Raw genomic sequence first — 18597 nt, 5'->3', positions numbered from 1 at the left:
GTCTGCAGACTATTTCCTAAATCCTTGATTATCCTCCTATTGTCTCCTATTATCATGCAAGTTTATTCCCATTTCCTTTCAATAGCTTTGCCAGGGTCAAGTCGCGGGCTCCTGTTTCTTAAAAAGTTTCAGCCGCATCTCTGGATCCATTTTTTTTTAAAGTTTGTTTTCCAAGTTTGATTTTATGCGTATTAGTACAGTTTTATGTAAACCACTTAGAACTTTCCCCCTCCCTTTTTCTTTTTGGGATATAAATCTGGTAAACAAATCCTTAGGCCTTTTTCTTTTGGGGGAGGCCCTCCAAAGGGTTAAACCTGGGAGGCTCCCTTCCCAAAAAAATTGCCCATAGATTAAAAAGAAGAGGGTGGGGCCGATGGGCGGGGCCAACCTATTGAACTAGCCCCTCCTTGTCTGGTCTCTGTCTGTTCCATTTGCTAAGCAGGTGAGCGGCTGGCTGGAAGCGCTGGTGAGTTTTAATGGAGGGGTCTACCTATGTGCTTGTTGTGTGTGTTTGGAGTAAGGGCTACTTTAAGCTAATAATATGGTGGAGGTTGGGCTGGTGGAACTCCCTGCCCCAAGATTACCACTCTCCTTGAGATCCACCTTCCCCAATCTGGTGCCCTCTGTTGTTTGTTACTACAACTCTCCTTGTTGTTGACCATTGGCCCTGCTGGTTAGAGCTGATGGGAGTTGTAGTTCAGCAGCTGTTGGAGGGTACCTGGTTTGCGATGGATGCTTTAGATGAGGGGGTGGGAAAGTTGTGGTCCTCCAGGTAAGTGTGTATCTTTGGATTTCAGTTTCCGTAAGTCCCAGCCAGCGTGGCCTGTAGTCACAAACATAGAAATGCAGCAAGCGTCCTTACACAGAGTCAGGCCACTGATGTTTCTCGCTCTCCAGGATTTCAGAGGGAGCGTTTCTCTGTACCCTAACTGGAGATGCTTTTGGGGTTGAGCCTGGGACCTAGATGCTCTGATCACTAGACTCAGGGCCCTTCTCCAGTCCAAACTATTTGGAGGGCAGGAGGTTGAGGAAAGCTGCTTTAGGTGATGGTGTTTTTAAAAGGAGAATGGGTGGGTTGGTGGGGGTTAAGATCTGTGGGGTTGTATTCAATGCTGCTTCTACTCAGAGTAGACCCATTGAAATTAATGAGATATAATTTAGTCCTGTCCATTAACTTCAGTAAGTCTACGCTGAGCAGGACTAGCGTTGAATACCTCCATTTTTCTTAATTTTTTTTTGTCTGAACCAAAAAGCAAACTTTATTTTCTTTCATCAGTTCCAGAATCTCCTTGGTTCTGCAGAGTTGAATTTTCATTGTTGTTGCTTTTTCTTTAATATCATTGTTACCATTATAAAGCGTAGCACTGAGAATCTTGTAGAAAGGTGGAGTTATAAAAGTAGGCCCCATCTGCTCTGCACATTTAAAGCCCTCTCAACTGCTGGCTGTTAAAAGTGCAGCAGGCTCCTGCTGGGAGGAAGGGCGGGATATAAATCAAATAATAAATAAATAAAATAAACAGCTTCTATTTTTAGTTATTTATGGAAAAGTATGTGTAGACCGCTCAATATTTCAAAAATGTTAAGAGGTTTACAGTCTAAAAAAACCACTATATCATTAAAAAATAAAAACAAAATACAGTCCTAAAACCAGTAAAACAGCAAAATTAAAAACACAAAAAAGCAAATAAACCACAAATTTGGAAGATTCAAACATGTAAAACAGGGTCCAGTCTTATGGATCAGGAAAAGACCTGGCGTCCTCCAGATATATTTGGACACCCAACTCCCTTTTTTTGGGTTAGGGCTGATGGGAGTCCAAAATATCTGCAAGGCATAGAGAAAGGCTGCCTTTGATTAGGAGTGGAGGACCTGCGATTATCGAGAGGTTGATGGACTCCATTTCCCATCAGCCCCAGCCAGCATGGCCAAACGTCAGGGAAGATGGGAGTTGTAGTCGTAGACTAACGTTTGGAGGGCCACCTCTGCTTTAAATAGATCCCCCTCAAATTATCCCAGTTTGCATCTGTATCGGAATGTTTTCTTAAGAGGTTTCAAGATGATTTTTAAAGCGCTTTTTTTTTAGTGTTTGATCACTTGTCTGCTGCCTTCTGGGAGGAAGGGCGGATATAAATGAAATAAATAAATAAATAGTTTATTTTTTAATTTGCAAATTTAACAATGAAAGGAAAGGAAAAAATGGTTAAAAACACAATAATACAAAAGCACTAAATACACTTTAAAACATCATAAAACCAGACTTTAAAATACATAAAAAACAAAACATCCTTAAAAACGTATTAAAACAAAACATCTTTAAAAACATTTTTTTAAAAAGCTTTAAAAACATATTAAGAAACAATTCCAACACAGGCTGGGATAAGAGGTCTGTTCCAATAATAAGTGTTTAAACTGATGCCGTCCTGGGCTCCTGCTGGGAGGAAGGGCAGGATAGAAATCAAATAATAAATAAGTAGATAAAAACGAAGAAAGGGTATAAGAGAAAAATCAACTCATTTGAAATGTGGTATTAGAGGAGAGCTTTGCGCATACTGTGAAAAAGACAAATAATTGGGTGTTAAAACAAATTAAACCAGAACTATCACTAGAAGCTAAAATGATGAAACAGGTTCTTTGGACACATAATGAGAAGACACGATTCATTAGAAAAAACAATAATGCTGGGAAAAACAGCAGGGAGTAGAAAAAGAGGAAGGCCAAACAAGAGATGGATTGATTCCATAAAGGAAGCCACAGACCTGAACTTGCAAGATCTGAACAGGGTGTTTTATAACAGATGCTATTGGAGGTACCTGATTCATAGGGTTGCCATAGTGTGGCGCAGAGCTTGGAAAAGTTACTTTTTTTGAACTACAACTCCCATCAGCCCAATCCAGTGGCCATGCTGGGTGGGGCTGATGGGAGTTGTAGTTTTAAAAAGTAACTTTTCCAAGCTCTGTGGCGGCACCTACCCTGTGGAATTCCCTCCCCTTAAATATTAGGCACCATCTCTGTTATCTTTTCGGCACCTATTGAAAACCTTCCTCTTTCAACGAGCCTTTTAAGTTGAGATCCTATCCCAGTCTGTGTTGGAATTGCTTTTTAATATGTCTGCAAACTTTAAAAAAAAAAAATTAAACTGTTTTAAAGATGTCTTCAAAGCTTTTTAAAAAATGTTTTAAAAATGTTTTGTTTAAATGTATTTTAAAGTCTGTTTTTATGATGTTTTAAAGTCTTTTTAGTGATTTTGTTTGCCACCCTGGGCTTCTGCTCTGCTGGGAGGAAGGGCAGGATATAAATTAAATAATAAATAAGTTGTAATTGACTTGAAGGCACATAACAGCAACAAAATAAATAAAATTGTATTTCAGACTATTCCTCCCACCAAATTAAAGTCTGTGGCAGTACCCCTCCCCCCCCCATTTCCAGCAACCCGATACTTCTTATACCCTCCAGATGTTGCTGGGCTTTCACCATCCATCAGCCCCCGGCAAGCATACAGCCAAGGGTCAGGGATAATGGGATCTGGAGGGCCACAGATTCCCGCAACTCTATAGGAACCTCTGTTTCTCCAAACCTCCCCCCCCCCAGAGAATCATTCTTACTCATTGGCCACATTCACACCATACATTTAGTCCAGTATTATTCTACTTTAAACAGTCATGGTTTCCCCCAAAGGATCCTGGGAAGTGTAGTTTGTGAAGGGTGCTGAGAGTTGTTAGGAGACCACTATCCCCTTCACAGAGCTACAGCTCCCGGAGTGGTTGAATAGTCAGTTCATCTTCCCAGAGAACTCTGGGAATTGTACCTCTCTGAGGCAAATAGGAGTCTTCTAACAACCCTCAGCACCCTTCACAAACTACCCTTCCCAGCATGCTTTGGAGGAAGCCATGACGGTTTAAAGTGGAACAAATGTATGATATGAATTGTGTCCCTAGTCAGTGCAAGATCATGTAGCGAGGAGTTGCCTAGGCTAGCGCAAGCAGAACCTTATTTCTGTCTCCGCCGAAGGGGGTGCCAATTTGGTTGTCCCTGAGGTTGAGGACTGTGTGGATATGTGTGAGGAGTTTAGGGTGATCTCTGCTTTCTTTGTTCTGTTGGGGCTTCCCCTGCCTTGTTTGCCAAAACTGAAACTCTCAACTTCTTAAGCCATTCGCCATGATATTTATTTTTTAAAAAAAATTTGTAGGCTCCATGCATTTCAAACACATTCTCTTCCCCCCCCCCCAAGAATCCAGGATGTGAAGGGTGCTGGGAATTGTAGCTCGGTAAGGGGTAATCTACAGTTCCCAGGATTTTGGGTTGTGTGCTTTAATGTACGTTGTGTGCGCAGAGAGTAAAAGGTAGCTTCTGCAGCAGCAGGATCCAACGCAATGCTTTCAAAATGGGTTCCATCCCTTCTTATAGCGGGGTTTTGTTGCATCAGGCCAAAGTGGTCTGCATATAATAATATGCATTCCAGTCTAGAATCCTGCATATAATAATAGTAAGGGTTTATTTTGGGGGCTTATTTTTTAATAATTTTTTTTTAATAATATATAAGCATCTAATAAAATGGAGTTGGGGTGGAGGAAGCCCACCCCTCTTGTTGGTTCTTACAGGGATACTGCTTGTGAATGCTGAGGTTTTGTTGTGTTAGAGCAGGTATAGGGCACCTTTGGCTCTCCCAATGTTGCTGATGTGCAACTCCTGTCTTCCTTGGCCATTGGCCATGCTTGCTACGGCTGATGGGAGTTGTAGTTCAGCAACACCTATAGGGCCAAAGGGGGCTAGGACCTGGGAGACCAGGGATCAAATCACCACTTAGCTGTGAAACTCTCCTGGGTGAGCTTGGCCCAGTTGATCTCTTTCAGCCTAGCCTACCTTACAGTGTTGTACGGAAAAATCTTTAAAAACAAGGAATGGGAAAAACCTGAATGAACATGCTTCGTATTCACAGCATGTTGGTACTCTTATTGTTAGATTGATTACTTGCCCTTCACCAGAAGGTCACAACAATTTAAAATAACATTAAACACACGCACACAGGTGTGTCAAAGGCCAGGGTGTAGAGGCGAGCCTTCAGAAAGCTATAGCATGAAGATGACAGATACACCTGCGCTGTAAAATTCTACTGGAAAATTTGTGATGGAGCCAGAGGAGGAATGAACCCAGTATTCTAGATGAATCTATGGCTGACTGGAATCTTGAACAGGATCACTCCTCTTAGGGGCTGAGGATACTGCAGAAAATTGTTTCAGATCCCATGTGTTTGTAAACTATGCTATTTATATCTTGCTCTTCTCCCAGAGCGCGGCAGGACATGTAACCCCTGAACCACACATTGTGAGGGTGATCTTAGCTGGCCCTTGACCCCCAGGAGACACAAGCGGGGATTTGAACGCACAGACTCTGGCCTCCCAGCCAGGCTGTCCTCCCCACTGTGCAGTACCAGCTGTTTTTTATTTTTTCTGTTTATCTTCACCACTTTAAACTACCACGTCAATTTTTTAATGTAAGCTTTTCTTGCATTTCTTCTTTTTTCTTTGTTAAATTTGTTATTTTAAAAATGAATTTAAAAATGTTACCTTAAAAACATTTTTTTAAAAAACCCCAAAATCTGTGTTTTTGTTTTTTCACAAGCTGCAGAATTACATAAATAAAAATAATTATTTCTCATCAGCCTCTTATGGTGCTGTCACAAGGACACAGAAGCCTTGTCAAGGAAAATAACCTGCGAACTTTTTTCCACGCACACCCCAAAACACAAAGTGTCCTTTAAGAGTGGGCCTCACTTGTACGATTTCCACACCTGGTCCCTTTACCTTGTGTTAAAGATCTGGGGAGACCTATTGTTGCAAAAGCGTTTAGACCTTCTTTGTGTCAACCCAACTCAAGGTTGGGGGTGGAAATGGGTCTTTTGAGGCTGGGACAATGACCCTGGCCTTAGGTGCACTTTTCAGAAAACAAAAGGCAGGCTTCTCTTCTCTTGATTGCCCTCCCAAATCTATTTAAAGGGAAGTGATAAGGCAGGGGTTTGCCAATCTTTGCCTGGGAGGCAGCAATCATGCCTGAAAAGGCTTAGATCAATGTTTCTCAATCTCTGGCTAGCCAACGCATTTAAAACAACAACACAGGAGACTGCTTTTTATCCAGACCATTACTGTTTACACCAGCGGTTCCCAAACTCCCCCCCCCCAAAAAAGGGACCACTAGAAAATTCCTGATGGTCTTGGTTGATTTTTTCCCCTGCCTCTTGTAGCATACACCGTGGTAGAAACTGTGATTTTTTTAAAATTTCATTTTCATTGCTTTTATTTCCTACATTGTATTTTATAGTATTACAAGAATTCTAACTGTAATACAATGAAAAAAATGGAAATGGACTGCCTTCAAGTCAATCCTGACTTATGGCGACCCTATGAATAGGGTTTTCATGGTGAGCAGTATTCAGAGGGGGGTTACCATTGCCTTCCTCTGAGGCTGAGAGGAAGTGACCGGCCCAAGTCCACCCAGTGCGCTTTATGGCTGTGTGGGGATTTGAACCCTGGGCTCCCAGGTCATAGTCGTACACCTTAACCACTATGCCACACTGGCTCTCTGATACAGTGAAATACAATATGGAAAATATTGCTGGAAACCATAGCAGGAGAGAGTGCTCTTGCACTCAGGTCCCACTTGGGGGCTTCCCATTGGAGCATCTGGTTGGCCACTCTGAGAACAGGATGCTAGACTAGATGGGCCACTGGCCTGATCCACCAGGCTCTTCCTAGGTTCTTATCTTTTTAATATAGTTAAAAATGAATGTGACTGTTTAATATGGGCATGCTGTGGACCACCTGAATGAAGCTTGTGGTCTACACCACAGGTAGCTAGCTACCATTTGGCCCTCCAGATGTTGCCAGACAACAACTCCAATCATCCACAAGTTGCAGTAGTGGCTACCAACTTGAATGGCTTTAAAGGAGGATTAGACAAGGGGCTATTGGTGGCTACTAGCCATGGTGATTACGTTATCCCCTGCTGGGAATCCTAAGTGGGGAGAGAGTCCTTCTATACGCTCAGCTCATGCTAGTGGGCTTCCTATTGGGGCATCTGGTTGGCCACTGTGAGGACATGGCGCTGGACTATGTGGGCCATTTGCCTGATCCTGCAAGGCTCTCATTTGTTTTTTGTCTGTATACTACAGATTATATCCAACTAAATTACTATACTTTTTGAGGTGACCCATTGAAGTCCATGAACCTAACTTAGGCTGTGTATGTACAAAACATTTGAAGCACATTATTTCCCTCAAAGAATCCTGGGAACTGTACCGTACCCCTCACAGCGCTACAATTCCCAGCACCCTTAACAAACTACATTTCCCAGAATTCTTTTAGGGAGAAAATAGGTTTTTTAAGTGCGGTGTGTGTCCACAGCCTTAGCCATATCTCTTAAATTGTCAGCATAGGACTGTAGCTCAGTGGTAGAGTATCTGTCTTGCATGCAGAAGGTCCCAAGTTCAATCCCTGGCATGTGCAGGTAGGGCTAGGAAAGATTCCCTGCCTGAAATCCTGGAGAGCTGCTGCCGGTCAGTGTTGACAACACTGAGCTACATGGACCAATGGTCTGACTTGGTGTAAGGCAATTTCCTGTGATCCTTACACTGGCCAAAATCCTATATTTTTCTCCATCCTTCTGCACTGTTGCCTTTAAAAGCAAAGAAGCCTCTGAATATTTCCTTTTGAATCTTTATTGCCCCTCCTCCCCCAAGACAGTTAAAACTGTTTTTGCTTGATTTGATCTGATTTTTTTTTTTAGGAATGTTTGTGGGTGATCAGTGCATAGGTGGGGACCTTGCTTCCCTCCAGATGTTGTTTTGACTCAAAACTTCCATCAGCCCTTGCAGTTATGGCCAGATGCCAGGGCTGATGGGAGTTGTAGGGCCCTAGCTCAATGGAAGAGCAGCTGCTTTGCATGCAGAAGGTCCCGGGTTCAATTCCCAGCATCTCCAGGTAGGGTAGGCAATACTGAGCCAGATGGGCGGATGGTCTGATTCAGTATAAGGCTGTGTAGTCCAGCAACATCTGGAGGGCCACAGGCTCCCTTTCTCTCGATTTGTCTTTGGGGCTTGGCGAGTGCTTTATTAAATGTAAATGCACTGCCTTCAAGTCGATCCCGAATTATGGCGACCCTATGAATAGGGTTTTCATGGTAAGCGGTGTTCAGAAGGGGTTTACCATTGCCTCCCTCTGAGGCTGAGAGGCAGTGACTGGCCCATGGTCACCCAGTGGGCTTCATGGCTGTGTGGGGATTCGAACCCTGGTCTTCCAGGTCGTAGTCCAACACTCTACGCCACACTGGCTCTCAGAGTGCTGTATTAAAATATGGTAATCGTAAAACCAGGGTTAGCAAGAGGAATCCAAGGAAGGTCGTTCAGAAGCAGGGCCTAAGGGTAAGAATGGGGACCCTGTGGTGGTCTTCTGGATGTTGGACACATTCCCTTCTGGACAACTTTCCGGGGGCCACATGCCAGTGGTGTTCTGGGCTGGAGCCAAAAACGCATGGCGCAACAAATGTGAACTTTGCTCATTAGGCCAATTTCTGCACGCACACACTCTCTGTCCTCCATCGAGGCAAGCAAGGGGCACAATCCGAGTTCAAGGACGCAGTCCAGCCAGGCGGGGAAAAAAAAACCACTCGAGTAAGGTGCCGAGCGGGGCTGATGACGGGACTTGGCTGGGGTGTGTGTGATGTGGTGTTAGGACTGGGGTGGGGGACCCTTTCCAGCCTGAGGGCTTCATTCCTCTCTGGGCAGGCTTGTCAGTGGTGGGGTGGCACAACAAATGTAAACGTTCATCTGTGTACGTTAGATTCATTCCTGCGCACACGCACCCCATCAAAAACACGCAAGGTTGGTACGAAGCAAGAAGGCTGAGGGAAGTGACTTGGGAAGGGGTGTGCGGCCTGCTGAGAGTTCTGAGGGCCAAAGAGAGAGGCCTGGGGGGCCATATTTGGCCCTCGGGGCTGAGGTTCCTTGCATCTGTGTTAGGGAGGTCCCCTCCCCCCACTGCCCGGCTGTAGATGGCCTAGGTTTTCTGCAGTGGTTTTCATTTGCAACAATTTAGCACCAGCCCTCTGCATTTGCTCCTGGGCTTTGACTGCTAAAGCAGTAGTAAAAGACTTTGCAAGGAGAGAGGCAGGGGAAAAAAAACTTGTTCTCCCTCTTGCAAATGTGTGGACCAGGTGCAGTGTGAACTTTGCTAGCCCTGGGGAGCAGATACTGGGGTGTGTGGGTTGCCATTCCATCTTATTCCCATTTCGCTGTCTCTTTCCTGCAGGAAGGGAGGCTTTAAAACAAAAAGTTGCTTGCAAGCTCTCCCAACTCCTAAAGACGACAAACTGCAGGCCAAGTCGCTCCTCCAGAGCTTGCCAAGAGAGCCCAACAGGTTGGCTGTGTGGTTGGGAGCAGCCTTTCCGTGCGGCGGCCCGCAACCCCAGGCCCAACAGCAGCCATTTTCACCACTTGTCTGCACAGCCGTGAGTGTTGTGAGTGAGGCCTAGTTTCAGGCTTTGAAGCTAACCTTCCCTGGCAGAGGTAAAATGGCGACTTCACGCCGTGGGAGGGGGGAAGTTGAGCGCACTAGGCTTCGGGAGGCCCCTGAAAATTTCCAGCGAGGGGTAGGTCTGGAAGGAGCCCCCAAAGATCCTCAAGCAAGCCAGGCCAGACATGTCGGGCGACACCCAGATACACCAATGATCTGCCAAGAGGTCGAACCGAAACCAGATGAGAATTCCTATTATCATTGGGAGTCGGAGTTCCAAGAGTTTCTGGAAGGCTCCGTCTGGGAGGAGCAGAACCTGGCAGAGCTGACCCCGTTGGCCGACACCCGAGCTTTCCTTGCCTCCTTTGAGCAGGTTGCTGTGGCTTGCCGGTGGCCGAGGAGAGAGTGGGTGACCCGGCTGCTGCCAGCCCTCAGCGAGGAAGCCGAGAAGGCCCTTGCCGTCCTGGACGCCAAAGACCGGGAAGACTTCCGGAAGGTCAAGGTGGCCATTTTGCGGCGGGAAGCCACAGCCCGGGAAAAAAAGCACCAAGAGTTCCGCCGCTTCTGCTACCAAGAGGCCAACGGCCCCCGGGAGGTCTACGCCCGGCTCCAGGAGCTGTGCCACCAATGGCTGAACGTGGAAAAGAGCACCAAGGAGCAAATCTTGGAGGTGCTCATCCTGGAGCAGTTTGTGAACGTCCTGCCGAAGGAAATGCAGTATTGGGTCAAGGAGCGGGGGCCAGACAGCTGTTTGCACGCTGTGGCCCTGGCAGAGGATTTCCTGAGACGGTTGCAAGCGGCTGAGAAGGGAGGAGAGCCGGTAAGAGTCATGTATTTGTTTGTTTGTGGGGTTGTTTTATAATTAAAATATTTTAGTTTAGGCCTCTTTCTATTTTTTTTATCACTGTGTAACAAGATTTACATACCACTTGATTGCAGAAAACCTCTTAAGTGGTTTCCAAAAAAACATTAAAATTATAAGTAAAACGTTTAAAAACAAGGAATTGAAAGCATTGTTAAAGCAATTAAAACAGCAACAGATGAAAAAGATTAAAACGCATCAACATCTGATGTGTCTGGATAGGCTTGCCTAAGCAAAAAAAATGTTTTGAGCAGGCTCCGAAAAGAATAGAGCGAAGGCACCTACCTGATGTCAATAGGCAGGGAGTTCCAAAGAGTAGGTGCTGCCACAGTAAAAGAACAATGCCTTATAATTGCAGAATGAGAATTACGCAGCACCTGTAACAGTGTCAATTTTTCTTCAGCGTATAAAATTGCTGGATGGATTATCCTCTGTATACATAAGACTTTGGATTCAAAGAGCTTTCCGTGCTTTGGGTTGGGTCATTAGGGGTGTTCACACATCACATTCAACGAGTGTATATTGTGTGTGTGCCCGACTCGTTCCCACATTGCACTGAATACAGGTACAAGATGTCTGCATGCACGTGCAAGTGTTGTGTGAAAGAGTGCACCCTTCTTGGTTTGTACAGCTCAGCTGCTGTGTAGGCAGACTCTGCACTCATTGAATGTTAAATGTGAATAACTGTACAAGTGTACAGCTCAGCTGCTTGTGTACACAGAGTGTACACTTGTTCATTGTAATGTGTGAACACCCCTAAATAGTTGAGCTGGATGCTTGTACAGTTATTCGCATCTTGCTGTGTTCACAGTAGCTGAGCTGTACAAATCAAGAAGGGTACACTCTTTCACACAAAATGCATGTGGGTGTGTAGAGGCAGCTTGTGCCTGTCTTCAGCATAACGTCTGAACAACCCTACACTGCAGAGCTGGGAAAGGTGCAGAAAAAGCCAACACAAACGATTGGGGGGGGGGTCTGCAGCAGCTTCCCTACAAGGAAAGATTAAAATGGAACTTTTTAGTTTAGAGAGGCATTCTAAATTGCAAAAAAGATCTCTAATAACCAATCCAGACCGTTCCTGCAGATCTACAGTTAACATTCCATAAACAACTGGATAATACCTCGGGGGAAAGCTTTCTTACACAAAATTGTCTCTGACTAGGTGTCTGAATGCCATGACGCTGGGTGCCTATCTAATTTTGGCTGATAGCTGATTCCAGAGGACTGGAGCCACAACACTAAAAGCCCGGTTTCTAATACAAGCAAAGCGCATCTCTGGAACACGCAGCACTCTTGGCAGTGCCCCACCTGAGGAGCTTCTGACTTTGATTTGATTTTAATATTTCTACCCCACCTTTCGGCCAAAAGGCCTTCAAGGCGGCTTACAAAAGAACATAAATATAGAGATACATCAATAATACATCAATAAAACAATAAAAACAATACAATTTGCAAAAATTAAATAGTTAACCTTCATTAGATATTGATGGTGGAAATCATACAAAACGTATAAAACCAAGGTTTATAAAGACAGGAATATCAGCCCAAATTGGGCTAATGAGTTCTATAGGGGTGTGCAGATGTTCCTCCCAATGGTAGCTGGCCACAGAATAATGTCTTCAAGACATCCCATTGCCAAACACAGAGCTCCCCTGCCCGTGAAGGTTGCCCATGCATTTATCTCACTCTCGTCGGCCATCTTCTCCGTTTCCCCCAGCTTCTGGATGTTGACTCAGACATCTCGTCTTCCACTCTTGCCCTCATTACCTCAGTGGTATCTCTTTTTCTGCTGTTTTTCAGGAGGCAGAAGAGGCGGTTCCGAGTGTTTCTAAGAGACAGGAGGTTCAACTGGAAATGGTGCCAATCCAAAGAGGGGCTAAGAGGGAGACGGTTGTGGAGTCCAGCTCATCGTCACGTAAGGCCTACTCAGGTAAGCAGGACATTGCGTAGGTATTGTAGCTGGTGAGCTGCCTCTTTTTTCCTATGGTCTGAGATTCATGGGTGATGGTTGGGGGACCCCCAGCTCTTAATGAAGTCCAGTGTGATGTAGTGGTTAGAATAGCCTTCCCTCCAAATGATGCTGGACTTTAACCCTCCCCGTCAGCCCTAGCTGTCAGGGCCAATAATTGAGGGTGATGGGAGTTGTAGTCCTTGGTGAAGGGACATAGCTCAGAGGTCAGCCCTACTTGGAGGTTCCAGGGATTGTACCTGGGACTTTCTGCACGTAAAGCAGACGCTCTGTTGCTGACATGCAATCTCTTCCCTTAAAAGAGTTGTCTTCAATGTAGCGCAAAGTCGCTCTTTCCTTCAGCGCAAGGATTTTTCCTTGCGCAACGGAATGTTCTCCACCCCGTGCGCACTCCCTAAATCTGTTCTTTGGGTTTCCCCAAACTTCTGCAGCAGATATGGGGATGGTGCAGGCAGAGAGAAGGAGAAGTCCCGCTGCTCTAGCAGTAATCCTTGCACTCGCATATATTGTTGACTGCCGCCCAGGATAAGTTTCCAGTCCTCATGGTTCTAAATAGAGAGCTGTTCCAACAGAAACCAAGGAAGCTGCCTTATACTTGGTGTGACCCGTCGGTCCATCTACCTTAGTACAGGAATGCCTCGCATTAACTTACTCAATGGGACCAGAGCGAGTACGTAAACCGAAAATGTCCTTAAAGTGAAGCACTACCTTTTAAAACTTTTTTTACCTCTCCTTCATGTGGAACCTCAAAGCCCGCGCTAAAGCCTGCGCTGCCGCGCCTCTCAGCTGATCGCGATCGTGCCTCCCGCTGATTTGCGGTGGCACGTTTGCGTCTATTTCCACCCCCACGCACCATTAAATGACCGTAAGTGTGAAGCAAGTGTACGTAAACAGAGGCATGGTGGAGTACGGAGTATGTCCGTAAAAGTGAGTGTACGTTAAGTGAAGGTCCATATAGCGGGGTATTCCTGTACTAGCTTCACCAGGGGTTCCAAAGTAGTGGTCCATGGACCACCAGTGATCCCTGGAAATTGATTCGGGTGGTCCACGGTGTGTCTGTGAAGAACACGTACAATTTGCATTCTGTGGAATTCAGATTGCAATACACACAATACAATACAAGAAACAATGAAAATACAACTAAAAATCGTATAGTATCTAGTACAGCACAAAGTAAGATTTTAGACCTCATGGTTCTGGATAAAGGGCCCAACTGAATGGGAGCATAGGACTCTCCTAGCTTTTGTCCTCTTCTCTATCATCTTCTCTATATAAGAGCATGGCACTCATCCACTTGGGGACACTCTTGTCATCTTTCCAGCAGGTAATGGGCAAGCCAGTGTGAGCAAGAAGAAGCCTCTCCAGTGGGGCCGGTATGGGGAAGTGAAGCTGCGAGCCAGGTTCCCCGGAAGAGCCAGCACAGTCCTCCCCTACCGCTGGAAGCAAGGTGGCAGTGTCCAGGAGCATCGTCGCTCAGAGAGGCTGAGGAGAACCCATTTGCCAGACCTGGCTGAGGTGCCCCCTTCTCCTCCTTCCCCTCCTCCTCCTCCCCCTTCTCCTCCTCCTCCTCCTCGTGAGGTCAGGCCAAAGCAGGCTTCCCTCCTCCAGGGCACCATCCTGAAGGACCAGCTGAAGATCTGTCCAGATTGCAACCGGGGCTTCAACGGGATGGCGAGCTTCCTCCGTCACCGGATCCTTCACACTGGGGAGAAGCGCTACGAGTGCTGCTTCTGTGGGAAAGGGTTCTGTTGGCGCTCGGATCTGGTCCGGCACGAGTGCAAGCACACGGGGAAGAAGCCCCACGAGTGCTCTTTCTGCGGGGAAGGCTTTGACCGCAAGTGGCAGCGGGTGAAGCACCAGCTGATCCACACAGGGGGTAAACCGAAGCTGTGATTGGCACATGACGCGGTGGGAGGGAGCAGGGCAGGATTATCAGGGCAGGGAAAATGTCACTGCTGGTCGCATCTAACTAGGGCTGGTTCAGAGGACAATTTTGGCTGGCTTGCACCTGTGCAGAATTAAAATTGGCCTGCTTGTTTTTGGAGGACTTGCAGGGGATGCTGATTGCCTTAGACCTGCCTTCGCCAACCTGGTGCCCTCCAGATGTTTTGGACACCAACTCCCATTGGGACTGGTGGGAGTTTTAGTCCAAAACATACAAGTTAGTGAAAGCTGCCTTAGAGCATCTGCAGTCTTGTTCCAGCTTCTTTCTCAACCACGATGGCTTTAACATGAGTAGTTTTCTGCTCTGCAGTGCTGTCCCTGATTGGTCATCTAAAAACGGCTTCTGGTCTTAGTTGTGTATGTGTCGAAAGCAGTAGCACACCACGGGTCAGTGATGATCTAACCTGTCTCGTGAGGACACCCCCTCCCTGCTCTCCACCCTCCCTCCAAAAATCGGCCGTCATCCAGCCAAAGTGAGTTCCTTTTTGAAAAAACCCTCTTTATCTTATGGCCCTTCCCTAAAAGCAAAATAAGATTCTGGTCCTTGTGGTTCTGAATAAAGGGTCTAATTAAACGGGAGCAGCTTTTGCTCTCTTGCGCGGCCACTTGAAAGGGGCCCAGCTTGGCAGGCTCTCCGCCCTCTTGTCCTTATTTCTTCCTGTTGATGAAGCTATTCCAAAATGAAGCATTAAGGAATGAGCTTAATCCCCCCCCCCAGAAAAAACCTGTAGTAAGTTGTGTTAGCCTGTTACGACTCATCTCTTAGTAATCAAGCATTGTGAATATTTTAGGATTTTTTAAGATTGCTTTAAATGCCTTGGAATTTAAAGGAGTGGAGCGAGGGGGAAGGGAAGGTCTAGAATGTGGGACAGGAAATACCTTGATTTAAAGGTTGATAGGGGGAAACAGCAAGGAGTTAAAGTTACTGGGCATGTTCAGCTTTGGAAACTAAAGAGTTTTAAAAAGAAATTATTTCTGCTGCTCATTTTATATGCATAGTCTGATACGCATTCACATGCTTGTGTGTATTTGCCTTTTTCAAGGAAAGGACATTTGACAGGTGTCTTGTGACATTGTCTGTTGAGGATTCTTTTCTCTCTTTTTAAGCCGCATATTGGGGGGAGAACGAGGTGGAAGCATCCTGAGGGGGTAAACGTGGACTTTAGGCTGTAGGAAGAGGGGGAAACCATTTTTGAAAGCTCTGCTATGTTTTAAAAAGCACCTTGTGAATCATCATCATCCTTCATCTCAAGGAGAAACATTCTAGCTCAGATCAGTTTTTGTATTTGGAAGCAAGCCTTTTTTCCCTGTCAAAGAGTGTTAAAATTAAATGTGGGATCCTATTTGTGTTCAGTACCACCGGTTTGACCACCTTCAGGACTGTACCACCTCATTCTACCCCATGACTGAGTAGCAAAATTTGAGATCTTTCTTAATGCTTGTCCCCTTTCCCTAGAAAGATGATGTGGTTCCAGACTTGTTTAGTACATAGGCATTCCTCTAGTGAATTTATTTTGCCCCTCTGCTTGCTCTCGTACATAAAGGGCTGCTTCACATGTAATGGCAAATGCTAGTTCAGCCATTGTGATAGTGCATTGGGATCATGCACATTCTGAACTGGGCAAACTATGGTTTTCAGGTGCAAGGGATGGGGAATCTGTGGCCTTCTGGATGTTGGACTCAAACTCATCTTCTTCAGCAAGCATGGTCAGTGGTTGGGATGATGAGATTTGTAGTCCAACAGCATTGGCATGGGAGGGTTACAGATTCCCCATCTTTCGTGTATGCCACAGTCTCCCTGGTCTGAACGTAACAGGAAACTATGATTTGGCTGAACCAGGGAGGGAGGAAATTGGAGCACATGATGTTGAGGCACAGCCACGACAGCTAAACTGGGTTGGCTATTAATGTGCGAATCAAGATAGTATCTGTCCCAGAAACTGATGCTAATGCATTCATCTCTCTCTCAAGAAAGGTTTTACCCACAGCTCAGTAGTGGTCTAGCCAAGCTTCCATTTACTCCCAAGTGTCCTCCTTAGAATGTTGAACAGAACTGTGCCAAACACCAGGTACCCTCCACAAACCAACGGAACCATTTTTCTGGTACTCCGTTGAGTGACTAGTTCTCAGTTTGCTCCTTTTATAGCTCTATCATAACGTTTTGAGGTTTTATAATATAAGCTGAAAATAAAAAAAATTTAAAAATTGTAAAAACGTGCTATTTCAAGGTTGTTGGTTTTTTAAAAAAACTTTGTAATCTTAATCCTCAGGGGAGTTTTGTAACAAATAATGTTTGAGCTATTAAAAAAAAAAGGTGTTGCTCAATATAGCCTGTGTGTGGTGTTCTTAATGAATCCAGAGAGTGAATGACCAGCGGGTTCTGGGGAAAGTTGTACGAAGTCGTTATTCTAGCACCACCGGACCAGAGCTGTCTTCATTGGGCTGCTTTTTGGCCACCGTATTCTATTTCATGTACTTCTATAAACCTTGGGGTTTCCCCAGATTTGCCAATAGCCTCCCTGTTCTCTGTGGCTGGTGCTATCTTAGCCACATTACAGTTGGCACCCACTCCTTGAAAGTTGGATCTAGAGGGCGTTGTTGCTCACCGACAGAGAATGGAGTGGCTGGAAACCTCAATAGTGGCTGCCACATTCTTATTGCAGCTCCCACTTGTCAGCCGCTGTTAACCATGATAGCTTTTTATCTTAATGGAACCTCCATGTTCAGAGACAGCATACCCTCCCCAAATGTCAGGTGTTTCGGGGTACTGCATGAGAGGGCTGTTGGCCTCACACCTTGCTGGTGTGTGTGTGTGTGTGTTTGTATTCCCCAGAGACAGCAGGTTGGCCACGCTGGCTTGTAAGTAAATAGCCATAAGATCAGGCTGAACATCTTTCTCACAACTTCTTGTCCTGTGCTGTTTTTTACACATGCATAGATATGCTGGCCTGCCTGTCTTCCTTCTGCAAGTCTCTCTCTCTCTCTTCGCCCCTTCCTTCTGCTTTTTCAGCTTCTATACTGGGGTACCTTAAATGCTACTACATTCCAGGGACACATTACGGTTGTTAATTATGAAGGGGAGAAAATGCAACACAGTTTACAATAAAGCAAACAACAGCAGTCAATTGGTTAACTCGTAGTTTGTTAAACAAACCATGGTTTAGCATTATGCACAAACCATGCTGTTGTTACTTTGTACCACTAGTCCTGCATGGACCCTGAAATCTGTCTTGCACCTAGCAGGGTTTAATCTGTTAACTTTTTTTTGTTGTTATAGTAATATTTATTACCTACCCTGGTCCTGTTTGTGGGCTTTCCAGTGAGGCATCTGCTTGGTAATTGTGAAAACAGGATGCTGGACTAGATAGATGGGCCTTTGGCCTAATCCTGCAGAGCTGTTAGGATCAACCATAGCCTTTTCTCTTACTCCCTATCCCCTCCATTATGTTTTTGCTTAACATTTCCAGCCTGAAGAACAGCTTGGGAATCTCAAAAGCTTGCTTGCCATTTTAGTCTGTCCTGCTGTGGCTTTCTGATTCCCATCCCCCAGGAGTCTGGCCCTAAGTCTTATGGCACTTTAAAGCTGAGTGGCTCAATTCAGTGCATGCTTACCCATGAGGAAGTCCTGTTGGAAGCAGTGGGATTTACTCAGGGTGGTTTATAACAGATGCTGCTGGAGGTCGCTGATTCATAGGGTTGCCATAAGTTGAAATCGACTTGAAGGCACATAACAACAAACATGCATAGGATTTCATTGCACCAAATTTATGAATTAGCCTTGGTATGTGCCCTAGCAGGTATGTACACATAGAAGTGGTAAAGTTCTAAAAGGTTCAAACAGATGGCAGTGAAACAAAAAGGTGTGTCCTAAGACAGTTCAGTTAAAGTTCACCCCATGCAAGATAAGCCCAGTGACCACAGTTGCAAAACTGGTTGATAACACAATCACCTTATGTTTGCCATCTTAAAGCATGTACTAGGTCAACCAACCATTGTCTCTATTCATTCCCAAATGAAAAGAATCAAACTCACTGATAAGTTTAAGTTCAGCAGCTTAAAGCTGGCACCTCCCTCTGAAATGCGTATGTTGGAGAAATGGGAGCGCCTTTGGGTTGAAATGGTGGTTCCTTTTTGTTTTTATGCAAAGTTGTTGAAAGAAAAGCACCTCCGCTCACATCAACTACGCAAACAGCATCAGTACAGCTGTCTTAATTTACACATACAGCTCCATATAGGCCATCCAAATGTCCAAACAGGTATCTGCTCAAAATTGATGTCTGTATGAAGTACGTTCAAATGTAGCAAAAGATACTGAGGTC

General features: G+C 45.3%; 1 protein-coding gene across 2 annotated transcripts; it reads left to right on the top strand.

The window, feature by feature from the left end:
* Window positions 1-360: 360 nt before the first annotated feature.
* On the top strand, window positions 361-16605 carry LOC133381321 (zinc finger protein with KRAB and SCAN domains 3-like). Of its 2 annotated transcripts, none has more exons than XM_061620307.1 (4): window positions 361-466; window positions 9300-10323; window positions 12166-12295; window positions 13659-16605. In XM_061620307.1, exons 2-4 carry the CDS (start codon window positions 9562-9564, stop codon window positions 14225-14227), a joined length of 1461 nt encoding a protein of 486 aa, XP_061476291.1. In that variant the 5' UTR covers window positions 361-466; window positions 9300-9561; the 3' UTR covers window positions 14228-16605. The 2 variants fall into 2 exon arrangements, with proteins under 2 accessions (XP_061476291.1, XP_061476290.1); XM_061620306.1 differs by having other exon boundaries at window positions 13656-16605.
* The last annotated feature ends 1992 nt before the right edge of the window (window positions 16606-18597 follow it).

The sequence above is a fragment of the Rhineura floridana genome, chromosome 3 (assembly GCF_030035675.1).
Source record: "Rhineura floridana isolate rRhiFlo1 chromosome 3, rRhiFlo1.hap2, whole genome shotgun sequence".
NCBI classification, from domain to species: Eukaryota; Metazoa; Chordata; class Lepidosauria; order Squamata; family Rhineuridae; genus Rhineura; species Rhineura floridana.
Note: the sequence above shows the minus strand (reverse complement) of the source record. Positions and strands in the feature narration are given on the sequence as shown.

Bases quoted from the DNA above. Each gene is read 5' to 3' on its own strand.
- LOC133381321 (XM_061620306.1), top strand. From the start codon at position 9,562: ATGGCGACTTCACGCCGTGGGAGGGGGGAAGTTGAGCGCACTAGGCTT. The intron at 10,324-12,165 runs GTAAGAGTCATG...GCTGTTTTTCAG, and splicing joins CTGAGAAGGGAGGAGAGCCG to GAGGCAGAAGAGGCGGTTCC. The intron at 12,296-13,655 runs GTAAGCAGGACA...TCATCTTTCCAG, and splicing joins GTCACGTAAGGCCTACTCAG to CAGGTAATGGGCAAGCCAGT.